The following is a 27,343-nucleotide window of genomic DNA, read 5'->3' on the forward strand; positions in this document are numbered from 1 at the left end:
GCACTGAACAAAGAGAATAGTTATAAAATACTTATAAAAGCATTACAATTGGCAAAACCTGAATGAATTAAGTTGTTTGAACTTAAGTTTGTAAGTAACTTACAAATTTAAGTTCAAACAACTTAATTAATTCAGGTTTTACCAATTGTAATGCTTTAAGTTGGTTCTTTTTTTTTAAGTGTATGCAGAGAACAGACTGACTCATTACAATTCAGCAAAAATCAAGAAAACGGTTACTGCAGTTTTGAATGTCCTGCACTGTACCATATTTGAGCAAAACTGCAAAAAGAAACAAAACAACATATAAATACAGTCAGTTCCATACCAAGAAAATGAATTGTCTTGTATACATGAAGGAGAAAGAACAAGAAGCTTTTATTCAGAAACACTTCTGCTTTTTTGAAGTATGACTTTGAATGTATTAGCTCAAAGAGGAAATGCTTCGCTGGACGGTTCAGAGGACTCAAATCAGGCAGCAGTGACTTGTACATGTTAACACCAGGTTTAAAAAGGCAACCAGACGGCAGTGGAGATGGCGGATTATATTAATGATGAGTATGTGAGAAACTCAAGACACACACAAAGACAGAGAACTGGAGACACCATTCAAACAGGTAACATTGGTACATTCCAGATTTCGCCTAATTGTTTGTTCCATTGAAAGAATGAAAAAAAATATTCATTATTTGTTTTATATAATGGCTGAAATAGATCTTTGTCATTTGATATTTTATTACATTTTGATCTTCCACTGGTGCTCAACAGTCCAACATGAACTTTAAATTGGAGTCCAAAATTGCGATGATACAGTCTGTGATGCCATGCACTGACTTTGTGTACTTCCAAAATAACAAACAAACAAACAAAACACTTTGTGTACTTCCTTACTCAAGTGAAAAATTACATCAAAAATTTGTCCAGCTTTTCATCCTAACAGCTCTTCATTTCTCCAGATGGCTTACAGCTTCGTGGATTTGTTTTTTTGTGTGTGTTAGAACAATTATCACTGTCAATTAGCTCGTTCCCATCGTAGTCTGTCAGCAAAACAAATTCTGCCATGTTTAGCTATACGCCGCCCTCACTCATCTGTGCATCGGCGTGGTTCACAGAGTGCAATTTGCCCTACTGACGTTTCAAATCCCGCAAAACTTCGAAGAGGTCGCCGCTCTGCGAGATCTCAGTAACATTGAGAACTGCATTGAGATGCTCTGATCGGGCTGCACTTTAACCGCTGCACACGGACACCATTAACACCGCAACATAAAGCTATATATATATATATATATACACACACACACGAGGTCTGTTGGAAAAGTATCCGACCTTTTTATTTTTTTCAAAAACCTGATGGATTTGAATCACATGTGCTTGCATGAGCCAACCTTGAACCTTCGTGTGCATGCGTGAATTTTTTCACGCCTGTGGGTTGCATCATTTGCTTGTAAGTAGCCTTTGTGTGAGGATGGGTGTAGTCTCTCATCATTTTTTCTTTGCAAGGAAATGGCGGAACGACTGGAGCAGTGCGACTGCATCAAATTTTGCCAGAAACTGGGCGACAGCCAGGTGGAAACCATTTGGATTATTCAGACGGCTTTCGGTGACGATCCTATGGGCATCACACAGATTAAGGAGCAGTACAACTGGTTTAAAGATGGCCGCACAATGGTGGAGAGCGAGTCACGCTCTGGTCAGCCATCAACATGCTGAAATGACCGGATCATTCCAAAGTGAACGCTGTGGTGATGTGGGACCGTCGTGTGACTATCTGAGAAATTGCGGAAGAGGTGGACATCAGCACTTTTTCGGCACATTCCACTGTGACAGAAGATTTTGCCATGAAAAGAGCTGCAGCGAAATTCATCGGCACGAAGCTGATGGCGGAGCAAAAGCGCCTTCGTGTTGAAGCCTCACAGGACATGTTGTGACATGCCCACCCCGTCCACAATTTCTCGGATAGTCACACGACTGAAAAGCCACCGAAAGCCGTCTGAACCATTCGGAAGATTCAGACGGCTTTCGGTGGCTTTTCAGTCGAGTGAGTATCCGAGAAATTGTGTAACAGCTGGGCATGTCACAACTTGTCCTGTGAGACTTCCAACATGGATGTGCTTTTTGTTGTGCGCCATGAGCGGCTCCGTCCCGACGCGTGAATTCCTCCGCACGTCTTTCATTACAAAATCTCCTGTAACAGTGGAATGTGCCGCAAAAGTGCTGATGTACACCTCTTCCACAATTTCACTGGTAGTCAGACGACATGCCGGATCAACACAGCCTTCACTATGGAAATGATCTGGTCGTTTCTGCCTGTCGATGACCGCTTGGAGCGCGGCGCGCCCTGCGCCGCTGTGGGCCATCTTTAATCCAGTTGTAATGATCCTTAATCTGTGTGACGCCCAGAGTATCTTCACCAAAAGCCGTCTGAATCTTCCGAATGGTTTCCACCTGGCTGTCTCTCACAGTTTCTGGAAAAATTTGATTCAGCGCTGCTCCAATCGCTCAGCCATTTTCCTGACAATGAAAATCCGATGCGGGGGGTGGACCAGTGCTCACTCCAAGCCTGCCCACAGGCGAAGGACGCAACTGACAGGCGTGACAAAACTCACGCATGCGCACGAAGGTTCAAGCTTGGCTGATGCAAGCGCACATGCTCAAATCCATATAATTAAAAAAAAAAATAAATAAAAAGGTCGGATAGTTTTCTAACAGGCCTCGTATATATATATATATATATATATATATATATATATATATATATATATATATATATATATATATATATATATATATATATATATATATATATATATATATATATATATATATATAATGAATATATTCTCCGGGATTATAGATGTTATTGCATTTGTTTTATGTAAACATGCGAGAGTCACAGGCTGTCTCCGTTATTTTCAATGGGAGCTGCTGTGAGCTACGCTTGCTTCCTGTTCATGTCGTTCTGGGGGAAAGTGAAGTTTGCTCTTTAACGTCTTGATTATTGTTCTTTACAACACTGTTGTCTTAGTTCCAGACTAATATATATAATATGTCTGAAATTCAGTTTGCATTTATTAAATTACACACAGATTAAACGTAGCAGACACGGATTATAATTGTTTTAGCAAGTTTTCAGTGTATCATGCATGCAGTCTCTTATTAACGTGATGAAAAGCATAAATTACATTTTTGTTGTATAATATTAATTTACAATTGTCATCATGTGGATTCTCTATGTTGTTTGACTGCAGCAACTCTCTGGCGCGCAAGGGATTATGGGATACGTTAATAGGGTGAATGGTACAAAATGTATGGAACCAAATTGCACGGTAAATGGAATCAAATTTGCACGGTAAATGCAACACAACACAAATGGAACGAAAAATCCATTTCACGTGGCATACAAAGCACCAATCAAATGGCAAGGATCCACTCACCCATTATATAATGAACAATCATGTTAATTTAACTGCCAAAGTAGTCACTCCATTTACAACATTATGTCTCTCTTGCATGTCGATTTTACAGAGAGAAGACTCTGTAAACTGGCCTACTTCAGCTTTTGCCTGCTGTGCCTTCTACAAGCCATTCTTAATATTTCTTTGCGCCTCACAGGTGAAAAAGCTTTTTATCTTTCAAAAAAGTAAAAATAAATGTCATTGGACGTGTCAAAGGCTCGCAGCTGAATGGATCTCACCGCTGCAATATACATATTATTACTCGATCACCATTTAACTCTGTAGAAGATATGACATGGAGTTGTTTCACCAGGCTATGACAACATTATTAAATGTGAATCCCACTGTTAAACTAACGTGAACCACAATAATAACATTGAAAACCCCAAAACCCCCACCCCCATGGTGCATTGCAGCACAACGTCCATTGTTCATTGTTGTTAGTTAATGTAGCTAATTTTTCCAAAATGATTAGTCCTATAAACTTTCCATTTTTGCAGCGTTCATTCTTAACCCAACATACATAAGCATACAAACTGGCAAATGTCAGCTATCCTCAGTTTCTCTGTGATCAAAGCCATACACGCACATAGAGGCCACTTGACTATTATAATACAAATTAGCACGTTGCCTGTGGGAATCCATGGGCTCTAGATTGGGTAGTGTTTTTAAAAAAGATAAGTGACTTTTTTCAAGGGTGGTAATAAATTAAGTAAAGCTTGTATAGTGGTGTGTAAGTCCAGAATGTTTTTAGAACCTTAGACCTCAACAATTTTTAGAAGAGTAACTCAACTTTTATTTCCTGTTAATTGTGTAATTTTTTAATGTTAATTTACTATCTTAATGTATTTATACTTTGTTTAGGTTCTTGGTATCATAGACACACTATTATTATCGTCATTAGCATTATTATTATTACCAGCATTATGATTATTTAATTTAAAATTCTATTTTGTCATTTGATTTTTAAATGGGCCACAATGGAAATAAGTGTTTTCACTTTGTGTCATCCATGTATTTTTAACACATTTACAATTATATTATGTGCTTACATTAAACTTACTAAATAAAAGCACACAGGCATGCACTCATGCTTTTAATATAAAGATGATTTACAGCACCCTGCTGGAATAGCACGTTAGTCCAAAATGTAATTAGCAGCTTTATCTACTAGCCGTAGTTTCTCCAAAAATATGAAACGTATCAACATTCCATGTTTGTGCCATTCATCCTTGACCCAAAATACATAAACATACCAAATGGCAAATGTCAGCTGTCCCTGTAACACACACAGAGCTTTTAGTTTTTCTGGATTCTGCTGCAAGCAGGTGCCTTTAATTTTTACACACGCATAGAGACGGTGGCGGAAGACATCAAAAGCAATACTCTTTTCACTCATGGTAACAACATGACACTTAACTAAACTGACTAAACTAATTGAACTGCAAAAACACAATCAATAACACTAACAACACTGTTAAAATAACATGAAACACAATAACATTTAAAACTCTTTACTGATTTGCTAAAATTGCTAATTTCTCCAAAAATATTTGTACTTTCAACTTTCTGTTTTTGCAAAACTGCCCAAAGATAAGCGTGACAACATTGTGGCATCATATTAACCCTCTGGGGTCCGAGGGCATTTTTTAGACAGTTCACTCGCCTGGCATAAATGTTTTATTATTGCTGTTAACAGTTCTCCCTGCATCCCACAATCAAGTTTTATTTCTCTTTTTTTCAGGACAACCTGTACTTTCATAATATATATGCTTTTATTGTGCTTTATAAGTGTAATAACGGTTTATAGTCAGAAATAAAAAAGGAAAAGTAAAGCAGAAAATAATTTTCCACACACATTTATTCAAAACACACAGCAAACTATAATAAACAACTGTTTTGACACTTTATAAAGGTCATTTGAGGTCTTGTGTGAAAGACTGTACAACAAAAAGGTTCAAACAATAAACACAAATGCACATTTTGAACAATATATACAAAATGGTCAATGCGTTTTGTTTGTCTTCATCTCAAAGCAATTTCTGTCTGCTATTACACAAAGGTCACATCACAAATTTCTACTTCTACTGTGTTTTGGAGTGTTCTGTGCTACTCCTAAAGCAGCTTTCATTCACACTTTGGCTCCTTACAATCTGAGGAGCGGCCCCTCCCCCTAGCTCCATTGATATGCTAAACAGTGCTTTACGCCAAGAAAGCAACAGAGTTATCCAGTGACATTCACATGCAAACAAGGAGCAATCCTGATAGTTATACACTCTTTGTTTGAGCACGTGAGATTGTCATCAGAGGCTGTCCATCTGCTCCGTCTGCTTTCACTGATTGCTGTGCGTAATGGCACAGGGTGCATTGGAGCACCCAGCGGGCTATTCATATGGGCCAACTAGTAACATATCACTCCTGAAAACGATCTTTGGCTTTTCACATGAGGTAAATCTGCCCGACAATTGGATTTTCTAAAACCATGTGATGGTGAATCAATTCCAATTGGACACTCACATTGCGCACATCATCACGCAGCTTTTATGAGGAGTACAAAAATGGCTGATGGCTGGCTCGAAAGTCCACAGAGTTAACTTTTCAGCAGAAAAAAAAATTATGTTTCTATCTCATATCATTAAAAAGTTATTTATAATTTAGTAAAGCTTGGTCTTAGCCGTCATATACGATGGTGTCGGCCCCAGAGGTTTAAAGAAGACTTGATGCTGTTATTACTGCCAAAGGTGTATCAGCAAAGTTTTGAGCAAAGTGCGTAAATACTTATGTATAAGTGATTTTTTTTTAACTGCAACAATTTGTACCAATTTCAACAAAACAAAAGTTTCCTAATAAGCCAACGATAGATTTGGACCTGAATTGGAAAGGTCCAGCCAACCCTAATACAGGCAAGGGTGGCTGTATTAATGGACCATCAAGCAATAAAAACGGAAGTAATTGAAGGAAACCATGCAAAAAGCAGAGAATAGAGGAAATCAAAACCAACATTTTACATAAAAAAGAAAAATAACTGGTGCAACACAGGAATGAGTGCCAGAAAATTTAATAAGGTGCTGAAAGTAAAAAATGTTCAACAGGACTGACGTTTCGATGTGAGAGTCACATCTTCCTCAGAGTCCTGCACAAACAGATGGTACAACTTAAATACTGATAGGAAGCAGGTGCTTTCAAAAGGGCATGACCATCCATCAGACACAACCCTCACTCAATTAGTAATCAATTCATGATTAGAAACACACTGTCCCAAAACACACAAGACTAAAAAACAATTATTAGAGAAAACAAGTAAATTTTAGATCTTCATTCAAACCAAAAGGCTCCAAAGTGCCTAAAGTATAAATCCAAAATGTTTCTCTACATAAGAGTTTTTTGATAATATCACCACCTCTGGGTGAGGCTATGATTCTCTCAATCCCCCAAAATTTTAAGGATGCTGGAGAGCCATGACCGGCCTGTTTATAGTGCCTTGCCATGGCATGAGTTAAATTCTGAGTACGGATTGCCGTTTTATGTTCAGCTATCCGTAATTTAAGTTGGCACCAGAGGGCGCTGCCGTCTCACTCCAGGCAGGGTGCCCTCTGGTGGTGGTGGGCCAGCAGTACCTCCTCTTCAGCGGCCCACACAACAAACCCATCACTAAACAGGCGTAAGACGGCAAAAAACTTGGGTTTTTAAAAGGAGTAACTTCTCTTAGAGACTCACTAATATTAGAATCCAAATCCCTTTTATTATTAGACTTATTGTTAGATTTAGAAAAAAAATATTTCAAATGCAGCTGTCTAAAGAATCAACTATAAGAGAGAAAGAGTCAAGGTGGTTAGAAGGGGCAAAGGAGAGTCCTTTCTGTAGAACCGCTATCTCAGTAGCTGTGAGGACAGAATCAGAGATGTTAATCACAGTCTCCTTGGATGCGTCCGCATGGACCAGCGAGTGGGCAGCGGGGGTTCTCTTCTTCTTCCCCCTCGAGCCCCGCCGCGTCTTACTCCTCGACGAGTGGGGCCTTGATCTAAAAAAGAGGAACTGCTGGATTGAGAGGCACCACGTCCTCCGACGTCACTGAGTTCATCAGAAGAATCTCTCTTGCTCGCCCTGTGCGTCTGAAGGAGGAGTGGGCGTTTATTCACAAAAAACTTCCTCTTTTTACCATGCCAGTCATAAACTGATCCATCCACATAATCTTTAGTGTCCCGTTCATACTTCCTTATCTTATATGCCTGTAGGTCTTTTACAAAGGACAACAAGGAGATGGAGGATTTCTCTATAACCTCAGCAAACACATCAGCATTGACCTTGCTCCTCATTTCTTCTTCCACCCGCAGCACATCCATTCTAAGTTTCTCTTGTTCAGATTTAGTCTTCTCAATTATCAAAAGCATCAAATCAAGGGAGCATTTATTTAAAATTTGCTCCCATTTCAACATGAAGAGTTCATCATTCAACCCAAATGACGGAGTTTTATTGATGCGCAAACCACGCGGAATGCGCTTAACTCTCCAATATTCAGACAAAGTTATAGAATGCCACAAAAATCTGGATTCAGACTTCTTCAGATCTTCTAATTCTTTAGACAAAGACAGTATATTGGACTCTGAAGATTTAAATGTATCCTTAAATAAGGAGTGAGGCAAAACAATTTCAGCACCTTGCTCATCAGTAAAAGACAAAGTTTGTGAACGTGCAGTAGTACTTGCATTAATCAGTTCAAAGCTTGACATCTTGACTTCTTACAGCGTGCAGCAGGAACAAAAGGCCTGTCCTCTGGCCAAAAAGTTGTAGAGCAAAAACAAAGAGTTCACTGCGCTTCTGTATAGCACAAACAAATCTGGTGCAGCCAAGTAGGACTAATTTGTAAAAAAGAAAAATAACTGGTGCAACACAGGAATGAGTGCCAGAAAATTTAATAAGGTGCTGAAAGTAAAAAATGTTCAACAGGACTAACATTTCGATGTGAGAGTCACATCTTCCTCAGAGTTCTGCACAAACAGAGATGGTACAGCTTAAATACTGATAGGAAGCAGGTGCTTTCAAAAGGGCATGACCATCCATCAGACACAACCCTCACTCAATTAGTAATCAATTCATGATTAGAAACACACTGTCCCAAAACACACAAGACTAAAACCAGACTGAAAAACAATTATTAGAGAAAACAAGTAAATTTTAGATCTTCATTCAAACCAAAAGGTTCCAAAATGCCTAAAGTATAAATCCAAAATGCTTCTCTACATAAGAGTTTTTTGATAATATCACCACCTCTGGGTGGGGCTATGATTCTCTCAATCCCCCAAAATTTTAAGGATGCTGGAGAGCCATGACTGGCCTGTTTATAGTGCCTTGCCATGGCATAAGTTAAATTCTGAGTACGGATTGCCGTTTTATGTTCAGGTAGCCGTAATTTAAGTTGACGTTTTGTTTGGCCAATGTATGCCTTTTAGACTTTTTAGACTTTTTAGATCTCACTATTTACAAGGATGTCAATAATTCTTTGCAATCAACTATTTACCGCAAACCTCTTAGCAGAAATACTTTATTGAGAGCTGATAGTAATCATCCGCCCCATTTAGTTTGTAACATACCAGTGGGTCAGTTGTTGTGAGTTAGAAGAAATTGCAGTTCTGTCACAGACTTCATGTCAAAAGCAGCCCATCTAGCAACTCTGTTTGAACACCGTGGTTATAGTAGAACTAACATTGGTAAAGCATGGGATAGAGCTCTAAATACTGATCGTGCCTCTTTACTTAAGAAAAAATCTAAATCTTCTTCAACATCTAAATTGTTTTTTTTCTACCTGCTATACTCCATTTGCAGGAAGAATAAAAAACATAATTTATAAATATTGGCACATTCTGAAGAGTGATCCCACACTTAAAGTCATCTGTGATGAACCGCCTAAATTTATATTTAGGCGTGCCCGAAATATTGGTGACAGACTTGTTCATTCAGATATGATCAGTCCCGTCTCAACTGCCTGGCCCTCCAGCTCACCAAAAGGTTTCTTTAGGTGTGGTAATTGTGCACATTGTTCAAATTCCACTAATACTTCATGTTTATCTCATCCTCGCACTGGTAAGCAATATCCTATTTCTTCATGTATCAATTGTAATACTACTCATGTAGTATATATTTTAAAATGCCCTTGTGGATTGCAAAGAATTATTGACATCCTTGTAAATAGTGAGATCTAAAAAGTCTAAAAAGTCTAAAAGGCATACATTGTCCAAACAGGCCGGTCATGGCTCTCCAGCATCCTTAAAATTTTGGGGGATTGAGAGAATCATAGCCCCACCCAGAGGTGGTGATATTATCAAAAAACTCTTATGTAGAGAAACATTTTGGATTTATACTTTAGGCACTTTGGAGCCTTTTGGTTTGAATGAAGATCTAAAATTTACTTGTTTTCTCTAATAATTGTTTTTTAGTCTTGTGTGTTTTGGGACAGTGTGTTTCTAATCATGAATTGATTACTAATTGAGTGAGGGTTGTGTCTGATGGATGGTCATGCCCTTTTGAAAGCACCTGCTTCCTATCAGTATTTAAGCTGTACCATCTGTTTGTGCAGGACTCTGAGGAAGATGTGACTCTCACATTGAAACGTCAGTCCTGTTGAACATTTTTTACTTTCAGCACCTTATTACATTTTCTGGCACTCATTCCTGTGTTGCACCAGTTATTTTTCTTTTTTATGTAAAATGTTGGTTTTGATTTCCTCTATTCTCTGCTTTTTGCATGGTTTCCTTCAATTACTTCCGTTTTTACTGCTTGATGGTTCATTAATACAGCCACCCTTGCATGTATTAGGGTTGGCTGGACCTTTCCAATTCAGGTCCAAATCCATCGTTGGCTTATTAGGCAACTTTTGTTTTGTTGAAATTGGTACAAATTGTTGCAGTTAAAAAAAAAATACTAAGAAATCATTTATACATAAGTATTTACGCACTTTGCTCAAAACTTTGCTGATGCACCTTTGGCAGTAATAACAGCATCAAGTCTTCTTTAAACCTCTGGGGCCGACGCCGTCGTATATGACGGCTAAGACCAAGCTTTACTAAATTATAAATAACTTTTTAATGATATGAGATAGAAACATAATTTTTTTTTTTGCTGAAAAGTTAACTCTGTGGACTTTTGAGCCAGCCATCAGCCATCTTTGTACTCCTCATAGAAGCTGTGTGATGATGTGCGCAATGTGAGTGTCCAATTGGAATTGGTTCACCGTCACATGGTTTTAGAAACTCCAATTGTTGGGCAGATTTACCTCACGTGAAAAGCCAAAGATCGTTTTCAGGAGTGATATGTTACTAGTTGGCCCATATGAATAGCCCCCTGGGTGCTCCAATGTGCCCTGTGCCATTACGCACAGCAATCAGTGAAAGCAGAGGGAGCAGATGGAGATCCTCTGATGACAATCAAGAGTGTATAACTATCAGGATTGCTCCTTGTTTGCATGTGAATGTCACTGGATAACTCTGTTGCTTTCTTGGCGTAAAGCACTGTTTACCATATCAATGGAGCTAGGGGGAGGGGCCGCTCCTCAGATTGTAAGGAGCCAAAGTGTGAATGAAAGCTGCTTTAGGAGTAGCACAGAACACTCCAAAACACAGTAGAAGTAGAAATTTGTGATGTGACCTTTGTGTAATAGCAGACAGAAATTGCTTTGAGATGAAGACAAACAAAACGCATAGACCATTTTGTATATATTGTTCAAAATGTGCATTTGTGTTTATTGTTTGAACCTTTTTGTTGTACAGTCTTTCACACAAGACCTCAAATTACCTTTATAAAGTGTCAAAACAATTGTTTATTATAGTTTGCTGTGTGTTTTGAATAAATGTGTGTGGAAAATTATTTTCTGCTTTACTTTTCCTTTTTTATTTCTGATTGTAAACCTTTATTACACTTATAAAGCACAACAAAAGCATATATATTATGAAAGTACAGGTTGTCCTAAAAAAGAGAAATAAAACTTGATTGTGGGATGCAGGGAGAGCTGTTAACAGCAATAATATAACATTTATGCCAGGCGAGTGTACTGTCTAAAAAATGCCCTCGGACCCCAGAGGGTTAATATGCCACAATGTTGTCACGCTTATCTTTGGGCAGTTTTGCCCATTCTTGCAAAGAATTGCTGCATGGAGAAATGGGCAAAACTGTTCATTTTAATTTAACCAGGTTAGTTCCATTGACATTGAGACCTCTGTTGCAAGGGAGACCTGGACATTTGTAAAGTTTCAATTCACATAAACTGCGTGTTTTTAAATGTTGGGGGAAACTGGACCACCTGGAAAAAACCCATGCAAACATGGGGAGAACATGCAAATTGAACACAGAAAGGCCACAGGTGGTAATGAAACCCATGACCTTCTTGCTGTGAGGCAATAGTGCTAACCACTAGGACACCGTGCGGCCCAAAGATAGGTGTGCCAGGCTTGTGGCAATATAGTCTGTAACACTTGAGGCTGTAATTGCTGCCAAAGATGCATCAACAAAGTATTGAGCAAAGGGTTTGAATACTTAGGTACAGGTGATTTCTTTGTATTTTATTTTTAATAACTTTGCAACAATTTCAAAAAATCATTTTCATGTTGCCATTTGTCATCACATGTCATATTGTCATCGCATTTTGTCATTTCATGTTGTCATCGCTGCCAAAAGTGCATCAACATACTATTGATCGAGGGGTGTGAATACTTATGTACATGTGATTTTTTAGTTTTTTTTTATTTTGAACAATTTTATAAAAAAAAAAAAAAAAAAAAATCATGTTTCATGTTGTCATTATGGGGTGTTGTGAGTAGAATTTTGAGGGGAAAAATTAATTTATTCCATTTTGGAATAAGCTGCAACATAATAAAATGTGGAAAAGGTGAAGCGCTGTGAATACTTTCTGGATGCATTGTAATGAATGCTTCAACCATCAGTGTGTTCTTTCTTTTCTGTGACAGGGAGTGAAGACAGCAGTAACCTGTCCAAGGAGAGAGACAAGCTGCAGAGCAGTGTCAGTCAACTAAAAGAACTCAACTACAACCTGACCCAAAACATGAGCCAGTTAGAGACCATTAACAGGAACCTCACACGAGAAAAAAATGAATTACAGGCTCAGCTTTCAAGTAAGTGAAATAGTTTTATTTGTCGGTCATACAAGAGGACAAAGTATAATGTATGCTATTTGAAAATTGACTGTCAGCAATTGTTTAATGTTTTGGTTATGCTTTGTCATTGTTTTACTGAATTGTTAAGTGAAGATTGAGTGATTTCTCTCTCTCTCCCCCTCCGAAACAGAGGTGTTGGCAGATATATGTACATATGGGAACAGATTTGATGGCAGCTGTTATTTGTTCTCCATCACACGAAAAAACTGGTACGACAGCAAAGCAGAATGTGAAAAACTTGGTGCCCACCTGGTGATTATAACTAGTGAAGCTGAACAGGTGAGTCAGATGTTGAATTGAACAGTTATGAGGTTTGATCTGCCCATGTTGTTAACAGATGAATATTTTATTCCCTTACTATCATGTTGACATAACTCTCAGAAAACTGCAAGTTCTTATTTCAACAACTATTGTTGTTTATTAACCCTTTTGTTTCCCACAACAAATGTTTGAGGGCAGAATTTACCATCCATTGTTTGGTGGTAATTATGGGCTGTTCAGGGATATTAGAAAGAGGACTTTTACCTGACCTGACCATATTATTGATTGTCAGGTTCAGTAGAAGGACCAACTGTATAATTATTTGGACTAAAAAGTGGATGTGTTTTGAAAAATACTGAAGTCCAGTTGTCTTTGACTAACCTTCTAGATACTGTTAAGAAAACAATTTTTGAGGTGACTTTAGTTGATATGGTCATCAGGGTGTCTATTAAATGAAGGACTGTTGCTGCTGAGTGTCAGTGTGTTCTTGGTGAAAAATATTGGTCAGTAAGGTCTTGTCCACACAGATACAGCACTTTCTCAATACGATCTTTTTCTTTGTCATTTTCAAAAAGTGTTCTGTAAACACAGCACAGTTTCAAGAAATATCTGCATCCACACGAAAATGCTCAAACTGCCTGAAAGTGCTGTAGTACATGTACCAGGCCTGTATGTGGCACTGTAATGCTTCCACAGACAACTTTCAATTCAATTTTCAATTTTATTTTCATTTATATAGCGCCAAGTCACAACAGAGTTGCCTCATGGTGCTTGTGCTTCACACAAGTAAGGTCTCACCTTACTAACCCCCAGAGCAACAGTGGTAAGGAAAAACTCCCACTGAGGAAGAAAAGTCAAGCAGACCAGACTCAAAGGGGTGACCCTCTGCTTGGGCCATACTACAAACATAAATTACAGAACAATTCACAGAAACAATTCACAGAAACAATTCACAAAACGAATATACAGGAAATGCTGTTGGTGCACAGGACAGGAGGGTCTCCAGCACAAATACAACTCCCATCTCTGGATGGAGCTGCACCTTAAACAGAGAGAAAAAACAATCAGTCATCAGAAAGACAAGAAATACAGTATAATTTGTCAGCATTAAGCAACAAGAAAAACAGGAAATACTAAGGTGATCGCCGGCCACTAGCCTTAAGCTTCACTAAAAGACCCAGAATTTAGGTAAAGTTGAGGCTGCGGCACGCTCTGTTTCCTAATAAAATGAATTAAAAGAGTAAAAAGCGTAAAACTATACCAGTATGCTAGCCATACAAAAGGGAAAATAAGTGTGTCTTAAGTCTGGACTTGAAAGTCTTCACAGAATCTGACTGTTTTATTGATGCAGGGAGATCATTCCACAGAACAGGTGCATGGTAAGAGAAAGCCCTATGACCTGCAGACTTCTTATTCACCCTATTTAATAAACACAAATTCAATTTCAGACATCTTATATATATTACTCTGGAACAAAGACGACAGACAGTGTTTGACATAAGCAGGACTCTAAATAGCAAACGATTGCAATGATTCCAATTGAAAATAATGGAGGAGCAACCTGAGCTGCTTCTGGCATTTTTACATAAAACAACACAATAACAACGTCTATAAACCCAGAGAATCACGAGAGTTTTAGGCACAAGATACAAAGAGTTTAATGCTGTTGTCTGCGTGGAGCCTGATCAGAGCATCTCAAATGCATTTTTTCTGTCATGAATGTACTGAGATACCCATAATGCACCTGGGCACAGCATGTCCACACTAAAACCTTCAAAATTAGTGCATTACTTTAAAACTAAAACATATATCTGATATTTTCACTTTATAAAACTTCAGACATGACGTTAATTTAAATAACTGTCCGAAATTAGTTTGGTTAAAATTTTTAACCATAAGTTAAAACTGTATGCCTCTGGATGACTTGGGTAATATTGCCAGTGTATCAGTATGGGGTCAAAAGAAATTAGCCTTTTTTTTTTTCTTTTTTCTTCCTGTGACCAGTTCTCAGAGTGCGGTTCTCACTGGACCGACATCTCTGCTATTTTAGGATTCTGGGATAGCTCGCGCCCACAGATTGACCTTGTTGGACTATGTTTGCGAAACTGCTCAGCATGCCGCTCTCATTGGAGCAACAACACACAGAATGTGTCTCTTCCCAGATAGATCTCTTTCAGTGCAGCTTCTTGTTCTAACTTTAACACAAAGTTAACACCCAAGTCTTTCATTGCGAACTGTAAATGGTAATCAAACCATTCCAGTCTGAACTCTTCCGCATCAAACTCCATCGTGTGAATGTTTACAATGTGCTTGAGCAAGAACAGGTGAAGTTGCTCATAAACTTTAAGTTTCTTAAATATTTATTACGGCCACTCTTAAAACTTCAGTTCTCTTTATAATTTTATTGCTGGTAAATTTTAGAATTAATTTAGATGAGATATACTCATTATCTCACAGGAACTACTTTTTGCACAGGAATTCATCAAGCACATTGGCCGCAGGCACGTACTAACACAGAATACCAAAAACTGGCTAGAAGTTTGGCCAAAACGAGAGCGTCCACTGTTAGCTTGCCATGAGCTAAGCTAGTGGCGCATGTGAGAGTGTGCAGTTCTCCTTTGCCTGCAGAGGATAGATCGGCTTCTTCTAGAACCAGCTGTCCTCTGTTTACAAAGGATAGAACTGTGCATCTACTATAAAACATTTAACAGGTAGGTGCTCAACTGATTTAGGTGTCATGAATGTTTTTAACTATTCAGCTTTGTTTACCGTGTCTGCAAAAATATCTTAGCGGTCTAAAAATTATTGGACCAAAACTTATTGAAAGATAATTAGTCCGATAATGGTTTTCAAAGTTATCTGAAAAGCTATTCCGATAATGAAAACATATATTATATATTAGATCACGACCCCTGAGTTCATGTGCTACTCAGGTCAGGTAGCAAGCATCACACATTACTTACTACGTCATAGTGGCTGGTTCAGGTGCACGTTATTTACAATCCGAATGGGCCAGAGGGCACCATGTGCAAGTTAAAGCACACGTTTTTCTCAATTAAAATGTACCTGCTTTGTACGGCATGCCAGAGCATTGCAGTGCTATGACATGCTGTTACCTTTTATCATCATTCACTTGAGTCTCATGAATGTCACAAATTGTTCTATTAATGTCACCAACATACACCCAGTGCAACTTGCTGCACCTTAACTAAAGTGACATGAAATATACAATGATGTGAAAATGACTAAAATTCTTCTCTATTACACCGTGCGTAGAATAGCTATTATTAATTTATTTGTATTTCTAATGTACTTATATCTTGGTTCATTTGTTTAAATTTAATGATTCTTGAAACATAGAACTTCACCACCAGCAAGATCAGTGAGGGACACTGGATTGGTTTGACTGATGAAGAGGAAGAAGATACTTGGAAATGGGTAAATGGAGAGCCACTGAACACAATGTAAGACATTCATTTTTTCATTCATTATTTTACAACTATATAAGACTGTGGTCCCACATAGTGGAGAAATAGACATGAACCACTGGTTCATGCAAATCCTAAACATGCGGCTAGTTGTGGAATTTTGTCACGTGAGCCAAGCATCACACATAGACTCTTTACATCCACACTTGCAGGAGTAAGTGTCACATGTCTGGTTACTGTGATACACAAAAGAGGTGTGACTATAGGTTACCTGTGACTATGAGAAAAAGTTTGTGCACAAGATCAGATAAATTGGTAACTATACCTACAGTTCTGTGGCAAAAATTACAATAGCAAAGTGGAAACAAAAATAATGATTCACTCACTCACTCATCTTCAGCTTCTTACTCCAGCTGAGGGTCGCTGGGTCTGGAGCCTATCCCAGCAGTCACAGGGCGTGAGGCGGGTATTGGACAGGACACAAGTCTGTCACAGGGTCACATATAGACAAACAAACACACTCACACCTACGGACAATTTAAAGTTTCCAATCCACCTAAATTGTATGTCTTTGGATGCAGGAGGTGTCAGGATTTGCCCCGGCACGGGGTTCACATCGGGGTTTTCCCCTTATTTGGGTCTAGACTTACAGTACGCTGAGGATTTTTATGGTTTTATTTTTCATATCTTTTTACATTGTCAGTTAAGTCTTGTTTTGGTTCTGTTTGTTTCTTTATTCTGTGTAATGCTTTTGTTGCCAATTTAATTCTCTATTTATCATTTATTTGTGGTTTAGTCATTCTTTGCATTACCTGTATTCTGTAGTCTCTGGTTTTTGTTCATCATTCATTTTCTATTCAGTCCTTAGATTGTTTTGTCATGTTTATTGTATTCACTTTCCCGTATCAGGTCCCCTCTACTTTTAGTTATTATCATTTGTTTTCTGGTTTTCCACTGTTTAATTCACCACTGTAGTTCTTAGTTTTGCCCCTTTATTTTGTTCGCATTTATTATGGGTTGTCAAGTATGTCACGTTTTGCACTGTTGGGTTTTCTGTCACTTTAGTATCTTGCCCCTGTTCACTTTGCTTTTGTCCTACTCCACTCTCTTGCACTTGCCTTTGTCTTCCCCGGTCATGCCCCCTTCCAGCACCTTCTGCACACCAGTGTCTTGTTCTCTAATTTACCACCTGCCTTATTTAAGTCTTTTGAGTTCAGCACCACCTTGTCAGTTCGTTACGATCTTTTGTATCCACGTCTCAGCCTTTTGTCTTGTTTTTGTCTTGTTGTGTACCGACCTTGCTTTGTCTTTCGGATCTGCTTTTGCCTCAGCCCAGGTACTTAGTCACTACGTGTTACTGAACCCTGCTTGTTTTTGACCACGCCTTTTGTCTCATGCCTGCTTGTACCTCCGCTTTTGCTGTCTGCCAACTTGTGTACCGAACCACTGCTTTGCCTCCTGATAACGTTTTTCTGATTATTCCATCAACTCTGCCTGTGGGTCTGCATTTGTGTCCTCCACCTTCTGTGCCACAAGTTCTTGCAGCCTGACAGGAAGAAGCCAGAGCACACGGAGACAATATATGTATATATATGTATGTATATATATATATATATATATATATATGTGTATATATATTAATAATATAATAATATTACAATAATATAATATATAATATAATGGTTTCCACTTGGCTGTTGCCCAGTTTCTGACTAAATTTGATGCGGCGCTGTTCCAGTTGTTCCGCCATTTTCCTTGCAATGAAAATCCGCCGAGTGCACAACACACGACCTCACACAAATGCTGCTTACCAGCAAATGACGCAATTGACAGGCGTGAAAAAATTCACGCATGTGCATGAAGGTTCAAGGTTGGCTCATGCAAGCACACGTGATTCAAATCCATCAGGTTTTTGCAAAAAATAAAAAGGTCGGATACTTTTCTAACAGACCTCGTATGAATGATGGTAATAATTCACATATGATTACCATCAGTCATATGGGTATGATTATTAGACATTCTAAATATCTATGCAGCACTGAACCATATTTTTGACCTTGACATTTAAGAGATTTTTGTCAAAATCAAATTATTTTGTCTTTGGCTCATCCTCAAACGTTTCACCAAGTTTGGTCCAAATCCGATTAAACTTTCTGAGTTACTTTGTTCACACACAGATGGACGGACGGACACACAGCATGGAAAACAACACCTCTGCATGCACGAACATGCATGGATTGAAAATGTGCTCCAAAATGTTGCAGCTCTGAAGGCAGTTTGTGTCGATCTGTGTTAATCTTTTGGGTTGAATTACATTAAACAATATACGAGTAGATGTATCACAGTACAGCAGTTACACACTGTGGTAACTAGTTTCTGTGGCACATTGCGTCTCGAGTGCTGTTTTATGAAAATGAACATTCAGAACGTATCCGACTTTGCAAATGGTCAAATTCTACTGTCTTAAAATTTGACCTTTTCATTAAAATAATGTTGAATGTCATTATTACATTTTTAAAAGTACAATGAAGTCAAATTTGAGTTCTGCTGTTTCCAATATGATGATTTTAAAGACTGACCAAGGAACTGTTTCTTTGTAGGTACTGGTTGAGGGGTGAACCAAATAACACTGGCAACAATGAAGACTGTGTTATTATTTTACCATTTAACTCTCTGCGTAACTGGAATGATCTTAATTGTCAGCGGTTTTCCCGTAGATGGATCTGTGAAAAGGAAATAAATCAATGAAATTACTATATTAAATCAGAGTTCCACATGGGTGCGAGTGAGATGAAGATGGATGATGAACTGCTGCAGCCCCCAAAACAGGAGCAGCCAAAAGAAAAAGGAGACTTCTGATTGGTTCCAGATTTTTCTTTGTCTGAAACTTGTTACAAAATCCTGATGTTTGTTCTCTCCCCCCCAGACCGTATTCGCACTGATATAAACACCTTCAGTCTGATGTGTTGGCAGTTAACCGCCTCCTCTAATGAGGAGCCTGGAAGAGCTTTGCTCAATGGCTCCTCAGTATCAGTAGAGTTAATGCTGTTTTCTCACCTTCAGCTTTCCCCTGCTGGTGTGGGGACGATGCTGCATTTATTTATAGACACATCAGTGGGATAACAGAGAGATGTAACATGTCTGAAATCTTATTGTCCCGTGCCATGAAATAAGAGTTACCATTGAAATGGACTCCGTCCCTGTGTCTGTCACGTTTGAGGGTTCTTTTCATAAATACAGTAGTGTTCAGAATAATAGTAGTGCTATGTGACTAAAAAGATTAATCCATGTTTTGAGTATATTTCTTATTGTTACATGGGAAACAAGGTACCAGTAGATTCAGTAGATTCTCACAAATCCAGCAAGACCAAGCATTCATGATATGCACACTCTTAAGGCTATGAAATTGGGCTATTAGTAAAAAAAGTAGAAAAGGGGGTGTTCACAATAATAGTAGTGTGGCATTCAGTCAGTGAGTTCGTCAGTTTTGTGGAACAAACAGGTGTGAATCAGGTGTCCCCTATTTAAGGATGAAGCCAGCACCTGTTGAACATGCTTTTCTCTTTGAAAGCCTGAGGAAAATGGGACGTTCAAGACATTGTTCAGAAGAACAGCGTAGTTTGATTAAAAAGTTGATTGGAGAGGGGAAAACCTATACGCAGGTGCAAAAAAGTATAGGCTGTTCATCTACAATGATCTCCAATGCTTTAAAATGGACAAAAAAAACCAGAGACGTGTGGAAGAAACAACTATCAAAATGGACAGAAGAATTACCAGAATGGCAAAGGCTCACCCATTGATCAGCTCCAGGATGATCAAAGACAGTCTGGCGTTACCTGTAAGTGCTGTGACAGTTAGAAGACGCCTGTGTGAAGCTAATTTATTTGCAAGAATTCCCTGCAAAGTCCCTCTGTTAAATAAAAGACGTGCAGAAGAGGTTACAATTTGCCAAAGAACACATCAACTCACCTAAAGAGAAATGGAGGAATAATTTGTGGACTGATGAGAGTAAAATTGTTCTTTTTGGGTCCAAGGGCTGCAGACAGTTCCAAACTCTGAATTCAAGCTATAGTTCACGTTGAAGACAGTGAAGCATGGTGGTGCAAGCATCATGATATGGGCATGTTTCTCCTACTATGGTGTTGGGCCTATATATTGCATACCAGGTATCATGGATCAGTTTGGATATGTCAAAATACTTGAAGAGGTCATGTTGCCTTATGCAAAAGAGGACATGCCCTTGAAATGGGTGTTTCAACAAGACAATGACCCCAAGCACACTAGGAAACAAGCAAAATCTTGGTTTCAAACCAACAATTTTAATGCCTCGCAGATGTGAAGAAATCATGAAAAACTGTGGTTATACAACTAAATACTAGTTTAGTGATTCACAAGATTGCTAAAAATGCAGTTTGAACATAATAGTTTTGAGTTTGTAGCATCAACAGCAGATGCTACTACTATTATTGTGAACACCCCCTTTTCTACTTTTTTTACTAATAGCCAAATTTCATAGCCTTAAGAGTGTGCATATCATGAATGCTTGGTCTTGTTGGATTTGTGAGAATCTACTGGTACCTTTTTTCCCATGTAACAATAAGAAATATACTCAAAACCTGGATTAATCTTTTTAGTCACATAGCACTACTATTATTCTGAACACTACTGTAGATCCTTGCCATTTGATTTGTGGTTTGTATGCTACGTGATATTGATCATTCGTCCCATTTGCCATTGTGTTCCATTTACCCTGCAAATTTGGTTCCATATGATTCATACCATTGCTCTCTTCCACCACTGCGTTCGCACTCGCGGGGACGGCACTTAGCAGCTTATTGATGCTGCTCATTCTTTTAACACAAAACAAATCCCATACACCGTAAGCCTTCTGGAAGCATTTACAATACTACCTGGGATGTATCTAGCTAAAGTAGAACCGCTGTCGGATAAAGAGCTCAATAAATTTCTGACACAAATTTTCACTGGACTGATAAAAGCAGAAGAAATACACAAAGAAGTCAGTGCATGGCATCAGCTACGGACTACATCATCAGGATTGTTTTTGCAAGTTGACTGAGAACAATTTTGGATTGGACTGCCATTTAAAATTTGTATTGATGTCTTTGGAACCTCTTCATGTCAAAGGACCAATGTTGCACACCAAAATGTAAATCCCTTTTCTCTTGTTTATAAAATAATCAAATTTTTAGGCATTATATAAAACAAATAATTAATGTTTTTTCATTTGTTCAATGGTATGAATATTTCATGCGGTGAAAGATGGAAAATTCCATATTTCAACCATCGCACTCAAACATTCATTATTTGCATCACGTTTCCCTCTTACCCCTTGCAAATATATTACACACCCATAATTTTTTGCACACAGACAAATGTGACATCCAGGAATATGACCTTGGCCCAGATTTTCAATGTCACCCAAGATAATGGCCAACAGATACCCAACGCCTGATCCCAGACTGTCACTTTATCTCTCTAAATATCACTTTTACAGTTTACATTTGTACTGAACACCTATAGGAGATCATGCATCCTGACTCCTTTGACCTGACTGTGTTTGGTTTTATACCTCAAGGCCAAAGTCAAATATGCCAATTAGTGAAAAACGGTACCACCTAAGCCCAGAAATGGTTATTTTCACTTATGTACACATTTTTGTCTAAGTAATAATTGCACTTCAAAATAAATATGCCCTTCAATTTCAGCAGTGATTAGTATTCTTCATTGAAATTGCTTCTGTCTGGCCTATCATTCTCTAGAAACTCATGTTTTCAGTGCCCACAATTATCTGTTAACACCTGCTTGCACACATCACATGTACATATCAGCATAATAGGCAGGGGACCTCAGCCGAGTATTGGCTTGATAATCTCCCTGGTATGAAATATGGGGGATATAGTGATCAGCATGTCCGTCCGTTTTTTTCCTTGTTAGCGCGATATCTCAAGAACTAGTTGATCAACTTCATTCGTATTTCAATTAAGGGTGTACTTGAGTGACCTCCCAACATCAGTTGTTTGCGGTGACCTACAGGTCAATTTCAATGTCACAGCGAGATATTCAAGATGTTGTGATTGCCACCCTTTGTTTGCCCAATATCTCAAGAACCATTTGACCAGTTTCAGTCATATTTAGCATAAGGGTTTACTTGGATGATCCTCTGACACTTTGTATTGGTGATTTGTGGGAACCGTGGGGATATGTCATTTCCTGATGACTCTTGTTATTTTTTTTTAACCTGTGGTAACATTACAGCACCATCAAAATTTGTAAAACATGACTTCAACAGAGTAACAGTAAAACAGATCTGGAAGCGCACAAACTTCAGTTAACTTTAAAAAAATTAATTGAATTTCTTTCATCTACTGTTAAGATTTAGAGCCAGGAACCAATAAAGGAAGATCCCCAATACGCAGACAGCCGAGACTCAAAGGTGCATTCAAAAAGTAAGGAATTCATTTACAGATGGTTTTGTTGAACTCAGGAACGGGTAAGTGTCACGACAAAAATACAGACTAACCCAACCCTGGGTGAGAAATTCCAAAAATAGCAGATGTGCAGAAAAGTGTCAACCAAAAAACAGATTTAACTCCACTCTGAGTGAGGGATTACAAAAACAGCTGGTGTGGGAATGGTTCAACAAAATATAATCTAACTCCAAGGACAGGGGTAAGGAGAAAATCTAACAACCAAAACGTGTGTCAAACAAAAGGAGATAAACTTTCAAAAACCCAAGGAAAAATCCGCTCAAAAAATCTAACCATACAAACGCAGAAAAACTAACTACCAAGAATACAATGATTATATACCACACAACACGAACTAGGACAGCTCAAACGCAATGGACTCCCAAAAATGGAACAAACAGAGAAGGTTTAAATTAACTCAAAACTAGAAATTAACAACCTGACACGCTGACTAAAGATACAGAAAAATGCCACAACCACAGATGAACAAAGTAAAACAAAATACATAATCCTCCTGGACCATAAAAACTGAAAGAACCATGAATAACCAAAATAACAAAGCAGTGACACACATACGGAAGCAAAGAGGGACATAAACACACACGCAACAACGCAGAACGGTGAAGGACGTGACAGACACACAACCCTTGGAGGGAGGGAGTGAAGGAATAACCATAGGATTAAACACAAGCTATAAAGACTCACAACAGAGGGAGACAAAGACTGGACCACACCATATATCCACAGACAACAGAAGTGTGACAGACTGTGGGAGAACACGCCCACATACACACCAACATAGAAATGAGACATGATCGCACACAAGCCAACACACACACAGACATATTAACCACAAAGGGGACAGCTAAGACAAGACCAAACGTCTAATGCTCAACACCCGCACGTATGCACACAGGAACAGGGAGGACTGAGACAAAACCCACAGACACAACTGACAGCTCAGGGGGCGTGTCCGAATACACACAGAGACCAGTACAAATGCACAACACATAAGGACTCAGATAAGCTGCAGGAAAACACATACACAAATGACAAACTAATAAAAACCACATACACAGACGACATCACAACATCTACGTGTGAGTATTTCCTCAAAGCAGAACTGTAATGTGCTTGAAACATTAAATTATAAATGTACCAAATTAGGTTGTAACAAATTAGATGATACTACTATTATTATTAACAGTGGACCAAGTTTATTTTTTTCAGTGCACATATTATTGATAATTATTTCTTCCTCTACGTAGGTAATGTCATCATGCCATACTTCTGTTTGTTGCCACAACATCTGAAATGTTATGAATGTTTACCTCAAAATGTTTTGTGTCATGTTTTGTGAACAGAGGAGTCATAAAAATGTTTTCTTGTAGGTGTGATTATAAACATATATAGAGATTTTTTTTCATCAAGATGAACTTTTTATTCATTTCTGCACCTTGTAGAGGACTGCTTTGTGAAATTTAAATGTCAAGCAATTTGAATCTCATTAAATAAACATTTTATTTGCAGTAGAATGGGTCTCCCTATGATGAATGTAGATATAAAGCGTTTTTTTTTATTGTTGCTCATTGAAGAGATAAATTCTCAATTTAAATGAAAAGTTGTATTTAAACATTTGAAAATAGAAAATATGAATACCAATGAAATATAAATGTAATACAAACAAACAAATTAAAAAAACAACAAAAGAAAACAAAACAGTAGGAGTTATACAATTCAATTTGAATTATGTCCAGATATGATCATTGTAATGGAATATTTGTGTGTATTAAAGATAAATGTGACACTTGTTTGGAAAAGTATTTCCATTTCTATTTCACAAACATTAGAATAAATCTGTCCCTGATGAGACAAATGTGCAATGTTTTATTTTTATTCGATTTTTGAGTCACTTCATTAAATTTGGCTTTTTGCTACATTTGTATAGCATACCTTTTTGACTTTTACTTATAAGAACGTGTTGTTATTTGTTTTTTCCTGGTGCACTTTTTCCTCAAACTTCAAGGAACATTATACAAAGAAATGAAGTGTAGCATTTGTTTTCTAGCATTTCTGCCAGAAGACTCAAAATCAGCATCCCTGATCTAACTGGAAAGATAGATTTGGACCAAAAAATGCTGAGAAGTAAAAGTAAGTCCCTTCGGCTGCTCCCTTGTTTGCACTCGGGGTCGCCACAGCAAATCCAAGGTGGATCTGCACGTTGAATTGGCACAGGTTTTACGCCGGATGCCCTTCCTGACGCAACTCCACATTACATGGAGAAATGTGGCAGGGGTGGGATTTGAACCCGGAACCTTCTGCACTGAAACCAAGCGCATTAACCACTTGGCCACCACCAAAAAATGCTGAGAACTGGAGTGAAAAAACAAGATGATGGTTTATTTTACAATGTAGAATAATGACACAGAAATGTTGGGAGAGACACGGGTGTTCAGAGAGAAAAGCAGGACGAGAATGGATGGAGTGCAGGAAACCAAAACACGGCGGCCGCGAATGGAGCTGACTGTGGGAGGGATTGCTGGAACAAAAAGCACAGAATGATCAAAGTGCTGGTGGGCAAAACACAAGGAACAGGAATACTATCTGAGAAGACAGGGGCCAGGATACCACAGGATGGACACTGTTTCTGGGGAAGGTGGAGTGACTGAACCAGGCTTTAAATACAGGTGTGGATGATTGATGACAGGGGCGTTTAATCAGCGCCATCTTGCAGCACCTGGGGAATTAGGAGAAACAGAGAAAACAGAGCAGCCCACAAACAAGACAGCACAACATCCTTTCTGTTTGCAGTCGACACCCAAAGCTCTTCCTGCATTCTCATTCATGTCCTGCAACATTTGAATAAATCTCTAGTTTCTGTGAAGGCTCTCAGTTGTCGAGGTGGTTTCCATAGTAGAGAAGATGAATCGTTGACTGGATTGGGTTGCTTGATGCGAGGATTCTTGCTCTGATAGTCTGACTTCTGCCTTGGCTCTTGTAGAGAAGAAATCAAGACAGAAGTCAGAGTACCAGAGCAAGAATTTTAGCTGTGGAAGCTTCTGTGATTAGAAACGAAACATCCTCATGTCAAGCAACCCAGTCCAGTCGAAGATTCAAGCTTCTCTACTATTAAATCTCTCGTGTCTAGTCCCTTGCAGTCCCTGCATGCTCTCCACCCCAGGGCATGCAGTTTACACCTACCTGTCTCCCGCTGGAGGTGTCTCTCTGATTCTGGTATGGTGGTCTTGGCTACCACCGGGTTTCCAGAGGACTCCCTGGTGTGCGCAGGTAGCACCTTCCTGTCTCCTGCTGGAGGTCTCTCTCTGATTCCATTACGATGGTCTTGGCTGCAGTCGGGATTCCAGTTTCACCAGTTCTGACCCGAGGATGGCTTTCTCCTCTGACTGTGGCACAGCCTGATGCACTGTCTCATCGGCAGACTGCGTGTGATGCCTCCTTGTGTGCCGTCATGTCCCATTCTTGGCCACTCCTGTAGGCCTTTCAGGTATTTTGCATTATATTTTTTTTCTTTTGTTGTCTGCAGGAGTTAGTACATGCATGCATCTGTGGGCTTATGGGCTGACTGGAAGTTATATTTGACCTCGGATGATACACGTAGCATGCATCCTGATGTCTTGTAATTCACTTCAGAGGTGTTTGGTTCTTAAACCAGTTTCTGGATTTAGCAGTGTTTATTTCACACTAACTTTTCCAAATATGCGCAACATATCTTGGATTTCTGCAGACGTAGTGTGGTGTGTTGCCTTGGGTCCTGTCTGGTTTCTGTTTTCTCTCTCTCCCCAGGTGGTTGGACACGGAGCTGATTGGGGATTATCACACCTGCCTCTCATCACGGTGCACAGTATTTAACCCGGTTCTACGCATCCACCTGCTCCAGAAACTGTTTCTTCAACCTGGTACATGGCCACTCGATCTGATTTGTATAGAGCTTTGTGCTTTCCTACGCAGTGTTTTTTTCTGCCTTCAGGCTTGGCGTCTTTACGCTTCTACTGATCTTAGTTGTTAATTGACAGTTGTGAGCTCTCCTTCCAGCCTCTGTCAGCTCCATAGAAGACCACCTGGCCCTGATCACTGAACCATCTGAACCTTGCTTCACACTGGATTTTGGTTTGACGGATACGGTTCCCTATTTTCCACCCCTGTGCGGGCCACGTCTCCTCTCCTCAGGCCACCTTGCACCATCCAGATTTTGTTGCATATTTTTCATCAGTCTAGTAATAAACCTTGTTATTCATTCATTTTCTCTGTTCTCTGCATTTTGGGTCCAGTTCAGTCTGGGCAGATCATAACATGTAGGCTGTTTCGGAGCATTTCCACCATCTCTGCTTTTATTTCAAGCCTGAGTCATATTATAGAATTATACTGTGTTTGTCTACTATAATGTAACTCAGTTTCCAGTGGTGTCAACTTGGTAAATCTGTCACCTCCTGCCAAATTCGTAAAAGGTCTTGTGGTTTTTGGAATGGGGTACTTATCTACCTCCAACCAAGGGTTTATGGACACTTTATAGTCACCACATATCCTGACAG

At 38.9% G+C, this 27,343-nt stretch overlaps 1 protein-coding gene across 1 annotated transcript; it reads left to right on the forward strand.

Annotated features, from left to right (window-relative positions):
- The first annotated feature begins 372 nt into the window (after positions 1-372).
- LOC117526895 (CD209 antigen-like protein D) lies at positions 373-19,222 on the forward strand. Its single transcript, XM_034188975.1, has 6 exons — positions 373-614; positions 3,523-3,609; positions 12,410-12,574; positions 12,747-12,895; positions 16,238-16,341; positions 18,906-19,222. The coding sequence occupies exons 1-6, from the start codon at positions 533-535 to the stop codon at positions 19,051-19,053; spliced, it is 735 nt and encodes a 244-aa protein (XP_034044866.1). The 5' UTR covers positions 373-532; the 3' UTR covers positions 19,054-19,222.
- Positions 19,223-27,343: the final 8,121 nt, after the last annotated feature.

This window comes from Thalassophryne amazonica, chromosome 15 (assembly GCF_902500255.1).
Source record: "Thalassophryne amazonica chromosome 15, fThaAma1.1, whole genome shotgun sequence".
In the NCBI taxonomy this organism is placed as follows: Eukaryota; Metazoa; Chordata; class Actinopteri; order Batrachoidiformes; family Batrachoididae; genus Thalassophryne; species Thalassophryne amazonica.